The 22,053-nt window shown below is 37.7% G+C and overlaps 1 protein-coding gene across 1 annotated transcript in view; it reads right to left on the bottom strand.

The window, feature by feature from the left end:
• Window positions 1-16,765, bottom strand: part of LOC150094192 (exportin-4-like) — a 541,216-nt gene extending 524,451 nt beyond the window's left edge. The window contains exon 1 of the mRNA XM_090412419.1: window positions 16,715-16,765. Coding sequence (XP_090268545.1) covers window positions 16,715-16,765 — 51 coding nt within the window. The remainder of the gene's footprint in view (window positions 1-16,714) is intronic.
• Between the last annotated feature and the right edge of the window lie 5,288 nt (window positions 16,766-22,053).

The raw sequence follows: 22,053 nt of genomic DNA on the forward strand, positions 1-22,053 counted from the left end.
CAGTAGGAGAGAAGGAATGAGAGAGATGTATGGGAGTGCTAGAAGAGGAGAGAATGGAAACAGTAGAAGAGAGAGGTATGGGAATGAAAGAAGAGGAGAGAATGGAAACAATAGGAGCGATGGAATGGTAAGAGGTATAATGTATGGTGACTCAATGATCCGTGGTGTTCAGGATAGGATGCGTGAGGAGTGTTTGCCAGGAGGAACAATAGAAAGGGTGGCTATGGCAATTAAGAGAAGTGAAAGGGTGGATGAGATGATTGTGATGGTAGGAACGAATGACTTGAGTGGTAATGTAAGTCGGGCAGCGAGAGATATGAGATTTTTGCTTGAGACTGTACGGAAGAAGACAGAGAGAGGAAAAATAGTGTGCGTGTTGCCTAGGTATGATAATGATGAGCTGAGCAGAAGAGCGGTGATATTGAATGGCATAATAGCGAGAATGTGTGACAAGAGAGGACTGGTATATGTGGATGCTTGGAGTGCGTTTGAGGAAAGAGAGGAGTTGTTTGCGAGAGACCGTTTGCATTTGAATGAGGAAGGACGTAGGCATCTGGAGAGATTGCTGTTCTGAACGAGTCAGTGTGTCCCAGGGAGGATGATAGCAGGGGTGGCCTCTTGTGGGAATGGATACTTGGGAGAAGGGAGACAATGTCAGGTAAGACTGAGCCCAGTGGAGTCTAGAAGGGATAATGCTGGGTATAGAAACAATGGCATTTATATGCTGTATACTAATGCCAGGAGTATCCGGAATAAGGGAGAGGAATTGGTGGCGCAGATAGCATCAGCCTGGCCAAAAATTATTGCGATCACTGAGACGTGGTTGACAGAAGGGGATATAAAAACAGGAATAGAAGTCACTGGGTATAGCATTTTTCGCCAGGATAGGAGGGGAAAGCGTGGTGGTGGGGTGCTGCTTATGATAAGTGATGACCTATGTCCTCTAAGAGTGGAGAATTTGGAAGGTAGTGAGACAAATGATTTTGAGAGCGTATGGTGTGAGGTAGAGGTAGGCAAGACAGGATATTTAGTGGGGTGTTGCTACAGACCCAGGAGCACAGAGGATGGGGACCAGGAGATGTTTAGACAGCTAAGTTTGGCAAGTGCAAGAAGAATGATTGTTATGGGAGATTTTAACTTCAGTAGTATAAATTGGAGAGAGGAAGATGCATGTAACAATAGGGGAATGGAATTTCTAGAATTCTTGAGGGACAAATGTCTTAGGCAACATGTAACAGAGGGAACAAGAGGTTCAAAAATTTTGGATTTGGTTATAGCATCAGAAGAGTTGATAATAACTGAGTTGACGTCTCTCCCACCAGTTGGAGAGAGTGACCATATGGTTTTGACTTGGAAAATGAATAGACATGCAGGAGTATCAAAGAGACGGGAACTTATGTGGAATTATAAGGCAGGTGATTATAATAGTCTTAGACGTCAACTTCGGGAAGTTTCATGGAGGGAGGAATTGGAAGGCCGGGATATCACCAGTGCGTGGGAAATTGTGAAAGAATATTTGTTATCAGCAATGGTAAGTTGTATACCACGAGTGAAGAAGAGGGCGCAATTTGGAGTAAAGTGGATGACAAACAATATTAAACAGGAATTGCATGCGAAAAAGAGGCTATGGAAGAGATATAAGGAGACAGGTGAAGAGATGCATGAGGAATATAAGACACAGGCCAGAAGAGTGACTCGTGTGGTAAGGAAAGCGAAACTGGAATATGAGAGGAGATTGGCCCTAAGATCCAAAGAAAATCCTAGGGAATTTTTTAGCTATGTGGCCAGTAGGAGGAGAAATGACTGTGGAAGAATGATATTGTGGGATAAAAATGGGAATAGAGTGACTGATGCAGAGGACATAGTGGAATTGTTCAATGAACACTTTATTGGAGTATTTCATCCTAGAGGAGTCAGTTTTAATGCTAGAGGGATAGGACTGGTACGAGGTCTGGAGGTACAGGAGGAGAGTGTGTTTCAGATACTGAGTACTCTGGATGTCAGTAAAGCTGTGGGACTGGATGGTATTTCGCCACGAGTTTTGAGAGAATGTGCTAGGGAATTGACAATACCTTTAACGTGGCTTTTCAATGAAAGTCTGGCTTTGGCAAAGGTGCCCAGGGAATGGAAGGAAGGTAAGATAGTGCCATTGCATAAGGGTGGTAACAGACTGGAAGTGTCTAATTATAGGCCAGTCTGTGTGTCATCAGTAGTTGTTAAGATCTTGGAGAAAGTAGTGAGGGACCGTGTACAGCATTGGGCAGATGAGGGTAATGTTATCTGTGAGAATCAACATGGATTTGTGAAAGGACGCTCTTGTTTTAGCAATATGCTAGCCTTTTATAATAAAGTTACAAGAGCATTAGATGAGGGAAAGGCATATACTGCAATTTTCTTAGACTTGGCGAAGGCATTTGACAGGGTGCCACATGATAAGCTGATATTTAAGTTGCAGCACATGGGTCTGGATGTCAGATTGGTCAACTGGATTCAGGATTGGCTGTCTGATAGGTATCAGAGAGTTGTGTATGGTGGAGCAGTTTCCAGGAGGCAGAGGGTTACAAGTGGGGTCCCACAGGGCTCAGTACTAGGACCTATATTGTTTAACCTTTATATCAATGACATAGCCAGTGGATTGCAGGGGGATATTCAGTTGTTTGCGGATGATGCGAAGCTTGGAAGGATTATTAGTAATAGTGCAGATGTGGTAGCCCTGCAAGAGGATTTAAATAAGCTAGATAGATGGGCAAATGAATGGGGGTGTCAGTTTAATGCAGCAAAATGTAAGGTCTTGAGGTTTGGGAAACATCGATGGGATGCTGCATACTCTATGGGAGGAGTTATACTGGAGGAAGTAGGGGAGACAAGAGATCTGGGGTTGATGATTGATAGAAACCTGAAGTTTAGGGGACATATTGCAAAGGTGGTGAAGGTAACACAGAGGATTGCTGCTATTATGAGAAGGACACTGACCTGCAGAGATAAGAGGGTTATCATTCCGTTGTATAAGTCTCTGATCAGACCACACTTGGACTATTGTTCTCAGATTTGGTCCCCAGGATTTGAAGGGGATAAATTAACCGTGGAAAGGATACAAAGACGGATGACAAAGATGGTTTCAGGACTGTACAAGGATAGTTATGAGGATCGGCTGAGAGAATGTGGACTGCAGAGTTTGGTGGATAGAAGAAGGAGAGGTGATATGATTGAGACTTTTAAACTGTTGAGAGGTGGTTACAGGGTTGACACTGGGGAGTTCTTTCGCTTGGTTGATCAGCGGGAAGGAGTGATGACAAGAGGCCATCCCTGGAAGTTACGAAAGGAAACTGTGAGCAAGAGGGTAAGGAGTGGTTTCTTTGTGTGGAGGGTGGTTGAGCCGTGGAATGCATTGCCTGATGGAGTGGTGGGAGTGAGAACGGTCAGTGGGTTTAAGGAATGTTATGATAAACTTTGTGTTTCTCAGGGGGGGACTTCCCCTCGATGAGTCTTGACAGACTTTATGTCTTAGAAAGGACCTCCCTCGATGAGTCTTTTGACTCCTTGGAGGCCTGAATAATAATAATAATAATAATAATAATAATAATAATAATAATCTATAAACAAAAGATGAGTTTCCAAATTAAATTCTCTTCTTTTTCCTATAAGTAGTTTTAAACAGAAAGCTGCATCTATTGTAGAGCGTCCTTTTCCTAAATCCATTTTGACATTCTAATAATATTTTTTCGCTGCATATTTTTAGTTTTTCATTAAGTATTCTGCTATATATTTTGTAGCATCAATGAACTTGATTTCGTCACATCTAGTCGGAGAAGCTGGTCACTTCTGTAGGTGAAGCAGAGCCAACAACACAAAAAACAACAGAGATAACTCCTGATCAAATGGCTAACCATTTATTGAAAACCTCCAAGATTCATCCCAGCTCTACCAGGAAAATTGCTGTATAAGCTTCCATCAGACAAATCCTGAAGACAGAACCTGAGCTTCCTGAACTCGTACACCCAGTATCTCGGGAAGAGGTACAAATAACCTTAAGCTGCAGAAGTGGATGGTATACTTCCTGAGTTCCTAAAACATCTTGGTCAACATGGCCAAACGTGGCTAGCTGCCCTTTTCTCAGAAATCATCATGACTGGTAAATTACCAAAGCTGTGGCGGGAAGCCAAAATAATTGCCGTGCCCAAACCAGGAAAAGATCCAAATGATGTGAAAAACCTAAGACCTATCTCCTTGCTTTGCACCACCTTTAAGCTCTTTGAAAGAATTCTCCTTAAAAGAATTTCACCACTCATCGAAAGAGCACTCCCTGACTGAACAAGCTGGCTTCAGGCCAGGAAGAAGTTGCTGTGACCAGGTCCTGGCCCTGACAACTCAAATTTTGAAGCAGGCTTCCAGAAGAAACTTAAATCTGGAGCCACTTTCATTGACCTAACATCTGCTTATGACACTGTCTGGATCAGGGGCCTCCTCTTAAAACTAGGAAATATTATAAAGTGTAAAAAAATTTTACAACTTTTGGAATTTATTCTCTCCAACAGAAAGATCTGGGTACATATTGGCAGAAAAAAGAGCAGGCCCAGATTCCTTCACAATGGTCTTCCTTAGGGCTCTGTGTTATCCCTTATACTTTTTAACATCAACATGTATGATCTACCTCATACCAGATCAAGGAAGTATATGTACGCCAATGACCTAGCGATCTTACATCAATCCACCTCCTTTATCAACCTAGAATCAACCTTGAATACAGACCTGAACACCCTGGAAGAGTACTTCAAGCAGTGGTACTTGAAGCCAAATCCAACAAAAACGGTGTCCTCAGTATTTCACCTGTACAATGCAGAGGCAAATCGACAACTCAACCTCTCTTTCTGTGCAAAAATGGTAGAACACAAGCCTCACCCAAAATACCTTGGAGTGAGCCTGGACAGAAGCCTAACCTATAAAAGGCGCATCATCAACCTCTCCAATAAAATTAAAACCAGAAATAACATCATTTCAAGGCTTGCTGGAACAACCTGGGGTTGTGGTGCAGAAGTTCTAAGGTCATCTGCACTAGCCCTCGCATTCTCTGCAGTAATATTGCACCCCTGTCTGGGAAAGAAGTACACACACTAACATTATAGACACCCAGCTAAACTCTACCATGCGCACAATTGGTGGGACAGTGAGAAGCACCCCCTCTCTCCTGGCTAGCTCTTCTATCTAACATTGCTCCACCACACATATGGAGAAGACAAGCCTTGATTAAGGAATTTAATAAAGCAATGAGCAACCTACCCCTACACCACTCTCTCATAAACCCACCTAGTCTTCGCCTCAAATCTAGACGGCCTCTCTGGTCCATGGACGAACTCTCTTCAGCTGCACTGCCATCAATATCTGACATATGGAGAGAATACTGGTCCAACAATCTCCCAACAAACGGCTTCCTGGTAGGAGATCTCTGTGCTCCGCAGCCAGGTTTTGATCTTCCTAGGATGATTTGGTCATCAATAAACAGGATCAGAACTAGTCAGGGCAGTGTGGCTACCTTCTACATAAATGGGGCTGTCAGATCACCCTTATTGTGATTGTTCTCCCGTGGCTCAGACAATTACTCATATTGCGTACGACTGCCCAAGGCGCCAATTTCACGGTGGCCTACAGGACATCCACAAGGTGACAGATGAGGCCTTGAATTGGCTTTCCAGCCTGAACTTTGACCTGTAGTTGGTATGGTGGTGGCAGTGGTTATGGAAGAAACAGAAGATCACAGTCCCATCTCACCACGAAGACGTTATTCTCGTAGTCACTCTCATAGTCCTCATCATAGTATCAGCAGAACTCCTCCTTATGTTAGAAGATGATGATACAATGTGAAATGGGCCTCCTCTAACGGATCAAGTTTTCTCACACAAGACACAACTGATCTCTACTTAAACCTCGGATACAGCTACATTTATGTTGTGAAGTGTTGTGAGAACATGCAGCCTTGTCATACTTGTTGCAGCAGGACGATAGTTGTCCCTGGCTTGATTATGACAAGTTACTTTTGCTTTATTTTTTTAAAAAAAAGGAAAGGCTTAGAAAGCAGGTTGTGCCTTTTATGTAATGAACTTACATAAAAGGCACATTTACATTAACATAAAATGTTACGATTTTCATCATTTGTTTCTGGAAATTGTGATTCTACTTTTCACTTACCAGTTTCATGTAGCCATAAGCATAAAATAAACTGTATATTTTTAGTTTTTCATTAAGTATTCTGCTATATATTTTGTAGCATGTATTCAATAAATCAATAACTCTGTAGTTAGCAGGTTTTGTTTTATTCCCTTTTTTAAATGGTATTACTATGCTTGTATTCCATTCTATTGGTATTTGTCCATTTGTATATATTTTATTTAAAAATTTTAGTAATCTCTGATGAAATTTTTTTCCAGCAAATTTATACAGTTCGGAGTTTATCCCATCTTCTCCTGCTGATTTGCCATTTTTTATTTTATTTAGGTTGTCCTTTAATTCTTTCATTGTTATCATATAATTTAAGGTATTTTGAAAGTTTCTGGTGTAATTATTTTTGATACCAGTTATCCATCCAAAGATCTGTAAAGTAATCCAAGAATTCTTTTACATCTATTTCACAATTTATATTGCAGTTTCTTTTATATCTGCATTCACGTGTTTTAGTATTTTGTACACACTGGGTCTTATTTTGTATATGTCATTTTCTAGATATGATACAAATTTTTCTCAGCTTTCTCTGTGTCTCTTTCTGGTTTCTCTTTTGGCTATTGCTCGTCTTTTTTTATATTCAATTTCATCTTCTTGTTTTTTTTGCTACTTAACCATCTTTTAAAAGCCAGCTTTTTATTTCATTGTCCAATATATATGTAATTTTTTATTTTTATGATATTTTTTGCATGCTCCTAGACTTTCATATGCTGCTGATGCGATAATTTGTTTTATATTATTCCATTCTTTCTCAATGTTTTCATTTTCTTGTATTTTTTCTAAGTAGTTATTAATCCTCTGTTGGTATAAATTTCTTATACTTGAATCATTTAGTAGTCTTACTTTGCAACTAGATTTTGTTTCTCTAGTTTGTTTATTTTTTTGTATTTTTTGTAGCCAGTTTGGTGGAAATCTCAATTTTGCCTGTACTAAATAGTGATCTGTGCCAATTTCTAGCCCTCTTCTAACTTTAACATCTAGGAAGAGGTTTGCTGCTTTTTCATTTACTATAAAGTAGTCTATTATTGATTTTTGTCCTCTTGCACACCACATATATTTATGTATATTTTTATGTTTGTAAAATGTATTCATTATTTTTAAATTATTATATATTGTATAATCAATTAGTCGCTTTCCATTTTTGTTTACTGTTTTTCATTCCTATTCTGGCATTAATATCTCCGGCTATAATTATATGGTCTGTTTTATTTAATTTTTCATATATTCCTTGTAACTCTTTGTAAAAGTAATCATTTTCTTCTTCAGGGGCATACACTCCAACAACTGTTAAATTTTCTTTATTTAATTTTAATTGTACTTCTAATATTCTTTCATTCCAGTATGTATAATAAGTTATTTTTGCTTGCCTAAGATCTGGGAGTCATCTTAAGAAAAAACTAGTTGGTTTTTTTTTTTTTTTTTTTAGGACTCTAGTCTTATGTGATAGCTACAGTTTTTTTTTTTTTTTCAGATAGAGGGCACCAAAAATCAGGACTCTAGTCTCTTTGTGTTGTTGCTACAATTTTGTTTAACTAGTCCGTGGATTACACCATGTTGTTATAGTCTTGCATATTGTGACAAACTGTTTTTGTGCTCTGAAGATGCTGGTTATGACACCAGCGAAATATCAGCAATAAGTTAATAAATTAATTATTTACTTAGTTTCTGTGTTCTAATATATACCGTTAAAAAATAAACAACATGTTCGACGAACACATAAGTCTGGCCACATATTTAAGTTATTTTTGCTTTAATTGATTTATGGATCCAAATCATTACACCAGTATTTGCATGTATTTGTTTGTCCACTCCACTATATATGATATTGTAGTTAGCTGTTTCTTTTGTTCCTTTAAGTTTCTTTTTTGTTTCTGTAAGAACTGCAATTTCTATATTTTCGTAATTTAAAATTTTATCTAATTCTTCTTCCTTATGTGTTATGCTTCTAATGTTCCATGTAGCACATTTCGACAAGTTTTTCTTTTTCCAAAGTTTCTTAACCATTTTCCAGTTTGCAGTCTTTTCACATGTTTTCTGTCCAGTTTGGATTTCATTGAGCCTTGAAAGTAATATGTGTTTCTTTATGTCAAGTGACTAGCATGACGATAGGTATCCTAGTGGTGGGGCTGCCATCATCTCAAGACAACTAGGCTTGCCTTTTTTAGTAGACAGTGGAAACTACAGTTTGAGAGGAAAGAGTCACCACCTCAAATTGCTCTAATAGCAATTCGAGGGCGGGGGGGGGGGGGTTAGAAGGAAGAGCAAGTAGAGGGAAAGAAGAGTAGAAGACCAGTCTCCAGATGTGATATACCAAGTGTATATTGTACGAAGTAAGATCAGGTCTAGCTTGGGTATCTCGGGTTTGCCATGTCCATACTCACCAATGTGAGCCCCTGAGAAAGACATTTATCAACAACACAATAAAACTTCTTTTGTGTTCGCTTCACACAAATTTCTGCAAAATTTATTGAAATATTACTAATCATTAGTTATTAATAATGTCCTGAACAGAAATCTAGCAGATATCTCCCATTATTAGTCCAGTCTATGAAAAATCTATTCCATGTCAACCTGATATCAACCCCTGACTAGCTCACGTCTCAATCCCATCTCCTCCCCCCCCCTCCATACTCATGAGACTTTGCAATTTACATTCTCTCAATATTTTACTTTCTTAGAATTTTTTACAATATTTTACAATATTTACATTCTCTCAAAGACGACCTAAACATTTGGCCAAAGCGCTCACACACTATACTGGCAACACACCATCACACATAAAAAAACTCAGCCCACTTCAAAGCCAGCATAGAAAACCTTACACTCCAACATACTGACATAATGGTCAGTTTTGCTGTCTCCTCCTTATTCACAAATATCCCACTCAAGGAAACTTTAGAGCTAATCCAAGCTAAATTTTCTCCTGATATCTCAGCCCTATTTCAGTTTACAATGAACTCAGGATATTTTGTTTGGCAGGGAAAATTCTACAAACAAATAGAGGGAACAGCCATAGGTTCACCACTTTCCCCACCCTTGGTCAATTTCTTTATGGAGACTTTTGAAGAAAAAGCCTTAGCCTCTGCCCCACAAAAACCAACCATATGGCTTCTCTACGTTGATGATGTGTTCGCTATTTGGCTATATGGCTCTGATACACTCTTCTCCTTCTTAACACACTTAAACAACCAACATCCCAGAATCAAGTTCACTCTGGAAAAAGAGGAAAACAACAGCCTCCCTTTCCTAGACACACTAGTCACCCGCCAGCCTGATGGAACCTTGGTTTTCTCAGTTATAGAAAACTGACCCATACAGGCAGGTACATTCACCAACAATCCCACCCACCCCCCTCACAACAATATGGAGTGATGAAAACACTATACAACATGGCTAAACTAATTTGTTCTAATGACAAGATCCTAAACACTGAACTAAATCACATCCTCAACACTTTCTCAGCCAATGGCTACCCCCCCAAAAAAATCCAAAAAATATTGAAACCAACAAACCACAACACCCTTCGCCCCCTCCACAACAAGGATTACTCTAAATCCATCACCATTCCCTACATCCGAGACACCTTGGAAAAATTTACCAAAATCTTAAAAAAACATGACTTGATCTCCTGTTACAGACCAGGAGATCAAGAAAATTGGCATCCCTTATCCACTCCACTAAAGACCAACCACTTCCCCTAGACCTACCTGGTGTATACCAGGTCCCTTGCAGCTCTAAACTGTCTTACTTTTGCCAAACAGGCAGGACAGCGAATATCAGAATTTCGGAACACAAGGACTACATCTGGTTTCACAAGTACAGCCACTCTGGTCTTGCAGACCATGCTCTGGATACATGCCACAGAATACAGTGGAAGAAAGCTACAGTAATACACCATAGCAAATACAAATTCGAAAGACTATTCATGGAATCAGCCTCAGCCCTAAGAAACTCTCCAAACCTCAACAAATTTGGTTGTATTGAGACCGCTCCAAATTTGGGAGGCTTACATCAGCAGACCTTCAGCCCAACGGCCAAGAAGACCTACTTAGCCCGCTAGGGGGCACCATCAGGACTTTTAGGAGAACAATAGCTTCATCACTTCATTCTCAGTTACTGTGTTGTAGTGCCCACATGCACGTGCCTTTTTTGTAAGTTCCTTTTGAAGATGGCAACGTGACATTGCCGAAATATCGGAAATATTTATTAAAGTGTAATTTAATTTATATTCTTATCTACGTTGTCAATTCCTTAACTGATTTAATAATGCATAACCAACGTATAAGCTTGTCTACGAGAATTCTCTCAATATGTCCTCGTACTCTACATTCAAAAGACCACCGAACAACTTTGTGAATCTTCTCTGGACGCTTTCTAACGTAATCCTCATCAGCATGAAAACCCGATCACCAAATCCGTATAGAATAATCCATATGAGGCCTGATCAAGGCCTTATACAATGGCATCATAACCTCTATTTCTGCATGTCAGGGTCCTCCACATTATCATTGCCATTATCCAATGTTCAGTCCACAACTTGTGCAATGTGGTCCCTGAATTTCAGGTCCTTATCCACCGCCACTCCCAGATCTCTCATCTCCTCTATCTCCTTTAAAGTTTCTCCACCAAGTGTATACTTTACATCTTGCTTACCAAAATTTCAAACCTTACACTTTGCAACATTGAACTGAGAGTTCCACTTACCTGCCCATTCATGCATTCTATTCAAGTCGACCTGTAAGGCTGTAACATCTGCTTGGCTCTCCATTGCTCTTCCCACTTTTGCATCATTTGCAAACAGCTGCAAATCACCACTTAAAACTTATTCCAATATCATTAATATACAAATTGAACAACAACAATGATCCCAAAACTAACCCCTGCAACACACCACTAGTGACCTTCCTCTTTTGGGATACTGCCTTATATACAACTTTCTGATACCTATCCAACAGCCAGTCACTGATCCAACTCAGAAATCTGTTATCCAGTCCCAACAGTTTCAATTTATTTAATAGCTTGTCATGTGGCAGTCTATCAAAAGCTTTTGCAAAATCCATCTGGGGTACATTTCCTACACTGCTGCTTAGGTCACCAACAAGAACCCAAATTTTCATTTTTATATTAGCTGTCTTCTCTAATGACTTGAAAAATTTCTTTGTTTCTTCCCATTAAGCTTTAGGAGAATAGGCACAAAAGTTCAATTTCCCATTAATCCAAATCACTCAAGTGGAAATTGCCTACCATTTCACAAGATTTTCATGTTTAGTGCTCAGTATTGTAACTTCTCTCTCCTTTCCCTCATCCCAGGGACACATATTAAAAACTATCCATTTCTATCTTAAGCTGGGTTCCCTAAAGGAAGCATTAAGTTCAGAGCAGGGGACTATGATAATTTGAAGACACAGATTGGTCATATGCAGTGGCTTGATCAAATGAAGGGAGATAAATCAGCAATGCCTGGGACTTGGTTTAAAATCTGCTACTTATGTCAATACCCAATTTCTAGGGTTAGGAGGAAAGATAAAGTAGTGGCTAAAATGAATGAATTATGGAATTATTCAGGCGCTTCCTTCTGAAGAAGAGGACGTCATGGAAGAGATAATGAACAAGATATCCATCAGCAGCAGCACAAGGAGTACAAGGCACCACCTAGAAAGGTAATCATTGTATTGTAGAAGACTGGAGACATATCAAAGGAGACCAGCTGATGCAGTAAAGCAAAACCCCTACAGAATTCTACAGTTGTCATCAGCAGAGAAAAGGTGACTGGGGAAAACCAACTTTAGTTGGTGGAGATGGAACACAAGTCACATCAGCTAAAGATGTACTAGAAATCTTCAGCGAGTATTTCCATTAGTGTACTTCATGTAAAGGGATTAGGTGTTGAATAAAAATAGAAGAACAAAAGACTAACAGTTCAGGAATCACAAGTATTTAGAATATTAAGTAACCCTGATATTAAGGCTGCAGGAGTGGATAGGACATCCCACATATATTACAGGAATGTGCACAAGAGTTGCCAATGCCCTTGGACTTGAATGCTTGACAGGAATGACAACAGGAACAGTTCTGGAAGAGAGGAAAAAAAAGAAAAGTAGTACTACTGCATTCATAAAAGAGAATCCAAGTCAGTGGTGTTCAACTACAGGAAAACATGTATAGCAGTGAAGGTGTTTAGAATACAAAGCCGGCCTGGTTGGCCGAGCGGATAGTATATCTGCTCTCCAGCTAAAAGGCTATGGGTTCAAATCCTGCTGTGGGCATGGATGTTTGTGATAGTCTGTGGAAATACCAGTAGTGGTCAGCAGTAGATGGCGTTGGTATAGTTGCGGTCAGTTAGTGACTGAATGATGAAGACAGAGTTGTAGAGTAAGGTGCCCTCCCTTGATGAGTCCTTGGACTCCCTGGAGGTGTCAAATAATAATAATAATAGGATTGCTAGCGTACTGGACAGAGGAGGTGCTTATACAATGATTTATCTAGACTTTGCTAAAGCATTTGATAGAGTACTACAATATAAACTTGCTGAAATTGAGCAGGATGGGAATGGATGTCAGTTGACAGCTTGATTACAAGGATGGTTGACTGGCTGGAGCAAGAAAGTTGTGTGTGAAGGTGCACTTTCCCAAAAAAGGATAGCAATGAGTGGGATACTAGATGGTTCTGTTCTAGGACCACTGTTTAATTTATATATCAATAATATAATTTAGTGTGAGGAGATATTCAGCTGTTTGCTGATGCTAAATTTACAAGAACAATGTCAGTAAGTTCTCGCATGATGCTGTTACAAAAGGATTTTAAGAGGATGGTACTGTGGGCTGAAGAATGGAGATTTTAAATCATATTGTTAAGTGTCAAGTTAATGAGGTTAATCATATTGCAGGAACTTGGTTTTAGGTGGATAAGGAACTCAAATTCAAGGGATATCATGAAAGTTCTAAGTATTACCCAGAAAATTGCTGCCATAACATAAAGAACTCTTATAAGTATATGGAAGGAGATGATATAATCCACTTTATAAGGCACTACTCAAGCAATATTTGGATTTTTGCATGTAGAAATCCAATATGGATTAATTTCTTTGCATGTGGACATCTACATGCAGATGTCAATGACTATACTGGCAATAAGAAAATATACAACAGAATACAGAGACAAATACACCGACTCAGGACTCTTGAATACTGAGTATAAGGACAGATAAAGGGGATATGGTCTGCAGTGCTTCAGAAGAGGAGAAGAGATATGATTGGGGCATGTAAGTTGGCAAGAGGAGCCAATCAGATTGAGAATTTTTGCATACAGTAAGGGGATAACAGGAGGTCATCCCTAGGAACTGTACAAAGGTCATATAAGGAAGCAAAAACAATAAAATTTTTGCATGGTAGAGTATGTGCCTTCCCTCGATGAGTCTTCAGACTCCTTTAAGACATCATGAAATAATAACTATAAATAATATGTTAAAATTTCCTATTTCACAGATAATACGCCAGCCTGCTTGGCCAAGTGGTTAGCGTATCCGCTCTCCAGCCAAAAGACTGTGGGTTCGAATCCCGCTGTGGACATGGATGTTTGCGATTGTCTGTGAAAATACTAGTGGCGGTAGTGGGCTGTAAATGGCATTAGTGTAGATAATGATGGTAGTGGTGGAGACAGAGTTTTAGAGTAGGTGCCCTCCCTCAATAAGTCCTTGGACTCCCTGGAGGTGTCATGTAATAATAATAGTAATAATAATAATAATTTGACCTATTTTTTTCAGGTTATATTTTCAGGATATATTTTAATTTCGAGCTGTTTGCAAATTTCAAAATAAAACATTTTATGATAACTTATATATTATATTAGTGAAAATGGCATCCCATGAAAAAATTCACAATGGCAAAAAAAGTGTCAACAGAGTCCACTGCTTACAATAACAAGATGGGAAATATGTGTGTCAATGGATTATAGATGGTGATTGTGAAAAAACATGCAATGCAAAAATTAGTAGTTTTTGTGGTTCTGATAAAAATGCATCCCCAAGCGCATCAAATTTAAAAAGAAACTTGCAGCATTTTCACAAACAGCCTTTTTAGGCTTAAATGGAGCAATGGCTAGAAAACTAGGAGTCGGAGTTGAAGGTACCATAAATTGAGGAGTCAGAATCTAAGATTTTATGTACCGACTCCACAGCCCTGTTTACAATATATACATGCACACAATGTGCATATAAGTACTTACATTGAACATTTTCCTGTTTGATGTCTGGTCTATGCAGTATGATTTGTAGATTAACTTTAGTCTGCATTCCACACCCACCATACTGATGTTCAATGGACATTATTATTATTATTACGTGACACCACCAAGGAGTCCAAAGACTCATCAAGGGAGGGCACTTACTCTACAGCTCTCCATCTCTCACTCAATCCACCAACTACTGCAAATCACATCAGCTACACCAAAGCCATCTATTGCCCACAACCACCACTAGTATTTTCACAGAACAATCACAAACATCCATGCCCACGGAGGGATTTGAACCTGGCCTTTTGGTTGGAAAGCAGATACATCAACCACTCAACCATCCAACCAGGCCAGATTCCAGCCTGGCTGACAAAGTGGACATGCAACCTTATCAGGTGGGATGGACAATACATAAAAAAAAAAAAAACTAGTTGTACCACAATGGCCAGAAAGAATGAGACTGCTTTGCAACCATAGCAGCTTTTCAACTGACGAAAATCAGTATTTATTATTATTATTACGTGACACCTCCAGAGAGTCCAAGGACTCATTGTGGGAGGGCACACTACTCTACTTCACCAAATGCATCTCATCCTCTCCAGTACTACTAATTCTCTAACTACGACACTACTACCATCAAAGCCATCTATCGCCCATCCTCACCAACTACAGTATTTTTTGTCTGTAAATTGCATGTGTTCTGAAGGCCGATTTGTCTGTACGCAGTACCATCGACAGGGTGTAGCATAGAGGCAGCCTGCCTCATGGTGCAGCTTAATAAGGACGTTTATTCAGCCATAATGCGGTAGGCACCGTTGCTACGCTAACAATTCATATTAGCGTAGCAAGTGCAGAAAGACGTTTTTACAAGCTTAAACTAATTCAAAATTATTTGCGAACAGCAATAACCCAAGAATTGGTTGGTCTAGCAACTATATCGACAGAGGTAGACATAGCTTATAATTTAAAATTAGAAGAGCTTATAAACAGTTTTACTGTGCGATACCCCCCCCCATAGAGCAAACATTTAATTAATATTATTATGTAATCGTTTTGCATCAATGTTTCTGTTGTAATAAAAACAAAATAGCAATTGGAGATTTTCTTATATTTTTGTCTTATAATCCATCAGGGAAGATATTTAATTGTTTGCCTCAGGGTGCAGTCTAATCTGGCAACAGTCCTGTCTGTACGCAAGATGAAAAACCCAAGTTTCCAGGAGAAAAAACCCTGCTGCCACCGTATGAGATCAGCTAACTCACCTTCAACTGAAAAAGCCCATATAAGGATTCCTGTCGTCACGACGAGAATCAAACCCAGGTCTTTTCCAATCAAAGGGTGCAATGTTCCGCTGTTCTTCCAATTGCACTACAACGACAATTTTAATCTGGTTATTACCTTCAGCTTTGTTGAATGCTCTGTGTGTAGTATTTTCAGTCATATTCTTGAATGGATAACAATTAGAAGTATATGGGAGTAAAAGGTCTTGTTCCACTTCAGAAGGAAGCATACTGCTGTGCTAGAGATCAGCATACAAAACTCACAATTTCATTTTATTGCAGTTTAAGCCAGTGTATTTGATAACACATAGTGGTAGATAGTAGTCTAAAATTTTTATTTAAAGAATGAAATTTCCCTTTAGGAAATTCAAAGTACGTGTATCTCAACCCCCAGTAGTTTCTTACGAATGTCTTAGGAAAATTTCTGTGTAATAATAAAATTATGATTATTCCGTGACGCCTACAAGGAGTTAAAAAAACTCATCGAGTAAAGGCACCTACTCTACAACTCTCTCTCTCCATCACCCAATCCACCAACTACAGTAAACCTCCACTGCAATCCTCACCCACACCAATGCCATCTGCTGCCCACCACCACTAGTATTTTTTTGTCAGTAAATTGCGTGTACTCAAGGCAGATTTGTCTGGATGAAAAAGCAATCATTTAAGGAATAGATATCTAAGTAAGGGTAACAATAGCTTAATTGCTATGAAATCTCTAACAAGTGCATTACTTCTGGAGTTGACTCATTCCTATTCACTACAACGAATACTAAATATTATCATTCCTGTGAGGAAACCCACATTATTGATGAGAAACTGTGTAATTGCATTGTTTTTCTTCAAATAATATTTAATTCGGAAATTTACTTGAGCCTAACAGCTTAAAATCAAATAATCAAATAACAAAAAAAGACCCCAGCATAGAGCATGAGCCGAGAAATATATATAAAAATTAATAAAAAATATACAAAAAGATTAATATACCTTACCAGTAAAAGTTGAGCAGACGTCTCAAGCTCCGCAATGACTTGGTCTGCCATCACTGTCAACTAACATGAACAACTTCAACTAACCGGTAGATGACACTGCAGTCAAAAAAATAAATAAATAAAAATAATAGTCGAATGAGTCGATTCCTTTCTTTTTTCTTTTCTTTTTTTCCATTATAAAGGCTTTTTATTTACTTATTTTTTTTTTGGTATGTAAACTCGGAGTGAATAATATTTATTCTTCTTTTTTTTTATCAATCAATCAATCAAACTTTATTATTCATACTTACTATTTACAATATACACATGAACACCAGTGGTGCACCCAGAGGGAGAAGCAGGGAATCCTGGTCCCCTCCAAAGAAAAAAGGAAAAACACTAGAAAATTTTCCAAAAATCTTTTTGAAAAATTTTCTAGTTTCCTAATTGAAATTCATTTTTTTTTTAATGTTGTGTTGTGTCTTCTATTTCTATACTACTTATGAATTACCGTTCATCGCAGATGCTCAGTCATAGGTCGTATGCGATGCGTCGTGTGTATTCTCAAATCGTCTACTCAACTCTCCCCCCCCCCCCCGCCTTCAAGATTAAATCCTGAGTGCGCTACTGATGCACACAATGTGCATACAAGTACCTACACATTTATACGATGGTGGTCGGAAAGCTCTCGGTGTAGCAATGAAAAAAAACGAATTTATAATTTCAATTTTTTTTTCAACATAGGTTGGTCGATTGGTAGAGCCTCTGCTACTAATGGCTCACGCAAAAAGTTAAGCAAGTTTGAGCGCGGTTAGTAGTTGGAAGGGGTTCAATCGTTTGATGCTGTTTGCACACACTCTCTCTCTCTCTCTCTCTCGATGAGTCTTTGGACTTCCTGCAGGTGTCACATAATAATAATAATAATAATAATAATCTCCCTTAAGACATACATTTATTCCAGCGATGCTCCAGCGCCATTATCCCATCCCTGTAGTGATTCTCAGTGAGATCTGCAAAATATCCCTCTAGCTGCAATCACCTATTGATTCGAAGAAAAACACACATCAGCGAGGAATATTTTTAGTTTTGGGAAGAGATAGAAGTCAGAGCGAGCCAAATCTGGGGCATAGAGAAGATGCTCCAACAATTCATAGTGCATATCCCTTAATTTTCCCACTGCGAAAACACCTTCGTGGGCAGGTGCATTGTCCTGATGAAAGATGATATTTTCTTCTGCAAACCGAGTCTTCTCTCACGAATTTTTTCATCTAGTCTGGTTAAAAGATCGGAATAATATTCCCTGGTTATTGTTTTACCCTTTTCAAGATAATTAATAAACAAAATGCTTTTAGCATCCCAAAACACCGATGCCATGACCTTTCCTGCTTATGGAACCGACTTTGTCTTCTATGACACTGAACAACCGGCTTTTGTCCACTGTTTTGACTGTTGTTTGGATTCTGATTGGTAATGGCGAATCTAAGTCTCATCCATAGTAATAAATTGACGCACAAAATAAATTTATTCTTGTTAAAACGGTCTAAGCACTGTTCAGAGATTTTCGCGAGTGCGTTTTTTATCTGTTGTACAAAACGCACTCGCATGAAAATCTCTGGACAGCTCTGAAACTCTACTCCACCATTCAATCAACCAATTTCACATAACCGCTACTATCATCATTATCTAAATACAACGCCATCTATCTACTACCCATCACCGCCACCACTACCACCATCACTAATTTTTTTTTTGTCTGCAAATTGCGTGGTTCTCAAGGCAGATATGCCTGAATGCGGGATTAAAAACCAGAGTTTTCGGGAGAAAATCCCAAGTACTTCTGTTTGTGATAGCACAGTTTTCATCCGGGAAACTTGGGCTTTCAATTATTTTAATAGTTTAATAACAGTTTATTTTTATAATTTATAATTCTAATAATTTAATAATAGTTTAAAATTTGTTCAATTAATTATTAATTTAATAATAGTTTATTTGTTTAGTAATTTTAAAAATAGTTTAATAATAGTTTTTGAACACACCTTATTATCATTCCAAGAAATTACTTGATATATGGTACATTTTTTACATGTGATTGAAATTATTATGAGGACAATGTAATATTATAATTAAAGTTAGTAATCCTAACAAAAACAATTTACAGTTAAAGGTTTACATTGAAACAGTTTAAGAGCTATTTTTGCATTTTGTCATTTACATTTTAATTTTACAAGTCATTTTTATTTACAATTCACATTAACAATTACTTTTTTATTAACATGCAATATATAATGCTATATGCATTCATTTCACTTTTCACAATAATTAAAATTAAAATTAAAAATTAAAAAATTGACAGCAACAATGAACAATGAAACTTTACAATTTTACAACTTTACAGTTCAGTACTAACCATGTGTATGATTCGGTACATCACTTTGCTTCCACTTTCCATTACCTCTCAGAGAATGACATATATTTTATAATATTTAAACAACTCTGCTATAATTTCTTACGTTACACTATTCACTCTTAATTTTATAATATATATATATATATATATTATATATATATATATATATATATATATATATATATATATATATATATATATATATATATATATATATATATATATTATTTTTAATATATATATATATATATATATATATATATGTTATATATATATTTCCTCTTTTTTTATTTGACAAGGTTGATAAATAGCCGTATTTATAATACGGCTATTTACATTTAGTTTATTCGCATGTTATATATTCGATTTAGTACAGAATGTTATATAATAATAATAACAATAATAGGAGGCATGTGTAGCTCAGTGGAGGTGGCGCTTAATTTGATCTCTCCTCTTTTTTGTTCAAGAGCCTGTGTAGCCTGCAGTGGATGTGACGTTTGCATACCACGGCGCTTGGCTGCACGAAGGAAGACTTGGTTTCGAGTCTAGTCGGCGACTACAGGAAATTTTTCTAAGCCTTTTTTTCGACTGGTTCCCGAGTTATTCGATCTCTGGCACGGGCAAGCGGGTTTTTTTCGTGCCGTAAACTCAAGAAAATCGACCGTAGAATTCATATTATTTCAGACATTAAATACGAGTGTTAGGATTAGGGACCACGAGATGACGGCACTCGTTGAGCTGTCACTCTTCACTGCCTGTCGCTTAATTAGTAATAGCCTTGGGCCAGCTATCTTTTATTGGGTACCAGTGGAGATTGAACTGTCCACTCAGTCTCCAAAAAAAAAGTTAGATAGGGCTAAAAACGGCCTCGCCTACTCCCTGTATATACGAGAATAAAAAGGCGATAGCTGATTTTTTTTTTTTGTTCTCAATTAATTTTTATAATTGAGATATCCCAACACGTCATCTCAATGCTGATGTGTTGGAAAGATGGTTCTAGATAGTTTTCAATATATTGCTCTTAATTTGGTCTGTAATAACTTCTCAATGTCGTAGTTTTCTTCTATAAACCGATATGCTTCAGCCATTTCAGTGAACATTCTTGGTGGTCTTCTTTTGACCAAAGGAAGAGAGCTGATGACGTTGTCAGGAAGGCACTTTTGTAGAAGAGCATTTGCATATCCATGGTATGATTTATTACTGTAGTTATGGCTCTGATTATTAATGTTTTAAGGTGTATTTTAACTACTCCGAGACCTCCAGCTTCTGTTTCGTGGAAGAGTGTTGTACGGCGCATTGGTTCATATTGTGCAATCCCATATGTATGCCGCAAAGAGCTTATGAATTTTATCTGCCCATTGTAAGTGGTATGGAATGTTATTTATTTCGTACCACAATCGAGAGGCTAAGTACATATTGCAAATCCTAGCTTGCCTCTCACAGAAAGGTGTCTGTTTCGCATATTATTATTATTATTATTATTATTATTATTATTATTATTATTATTATTATTATTATTATTATTATTATTATTATTATTATTATTATTATTATTATTATTATTATTATTATTATTATTATTATTATTATTATTATTATTATTATTATTATTATTATTATTATTATTATTATTATTATTATTATTATTATTATTATTATTATTATTATTATTATTATTATTATTATTATTATTATTATTATTATTATTATTATTAAGAGCCTGTGTAGCTCAGTGGATGTGGCGTTTGCACACCATCGCGCTAGGCCGCACGAAGGAAGTCTTGGTTTCGAGTCTAGTCGGCGACTAGAGGAAATTTTTCTAAGCCTTTTTTTTCGACCGGTTCCCGAGTTAGTCGATCTCTGGCACGGGCAAGCAGGTTTTTCCTCCCGGAAACTCGGGTTTTTCGTCTGCTGATTTCGTTAGCTGATTTTTTTTTTTATTATTATTATTATTATTATTATTATTATTATTAAATATGATTTTATACAACTCTTTCCATTGAACTACATATGTGTCTGGGCCTCCAATGTTTATTCCTAGCAAGTAGTTTGCTAGGAATAAACAATACCGGAGGGAATGTTGCGGAATTGTAGGTTCCTTTTTGCAGTGGCCGACCACCAAACAGCAAGACTTCGCTATGTTCATCCTAAGAGCTAAGGCCTTTGCAAAGGAATACAATATTCTTATTGTTTCCTCCATGGATTTTTCATTTTCTAGAGTGAGTGTTATGTCATCGGCATAAGCTTGCAATTTTGCTTTGCTTTCTCAATGAATATTTGTTCAAGGAACAAATATTCATGGAGAATTTCACCTTGTGGTACGAAACAATTGATTTGGACAGGTGCAGAGAGTTTTTTATTTATGATTATATGACTTTCTGCATTTTCATGAAATATTAACCAGTTCCTGAAGTTTGTTCCAAATCCTATTTCTTTTATTATTACTTCAAAGATGTATTCATGGCTCATTGTGTCAAAAGCTCTTCCGATGTCTAGACATAGTAGCATGCATTGTCTGTGGGGCAATTGATAGTATTCATGTGTATATATTTATGTGTGTGTGTGTGTGTGTGTGTGTGTGTGTGTGTGTGTGTGTGTGTGTGTGTGTGTGTGTGTGTGTGTGTGTGTGTGTGTGTGTGTGTGTGTGTGTGTGTGTGTGTGTGTGTGTGTGTGTGTGTGTGTGTGTGTGTGTGTGTGTGTGTGTGTGTGTGTGTGTGTGTGTGTGCGCGTGTGCGTGTGTGTGCGCGTGTGTTTGAGATTTATTTGAAAACGCAACATGTTTCGTCGAGATTGACTTCATCAGGCGTTAAGAACATAGAAAGATATTAAAAGACACTGAAATAAACATTGAGACACTCTAAAGCTATACAATTATAAAGTTATGATATTCGACTGTAAATTACAGTTATTATGAACTTGAGTTCTATTGTTGTATTGTTGTATTGAAAGTTCT

The sequence above is a fragment of the Typopeltis vanoorti genome, chromosome 22 (genome assembly GCF_054136105.1).
Source record: "Typopeltis vanoorti isolate ZY-2024b chromosome 22, IOZ_Tvanoo_1.0, whole genome shotgun sequence".
NCBI classification, from domain to species: Eukaryota; Metazoa; Arthropoda; class Arachnida; order Uropygi; family Thelyphonidae; genus Typopeltis; species Typopeltis vanoorti.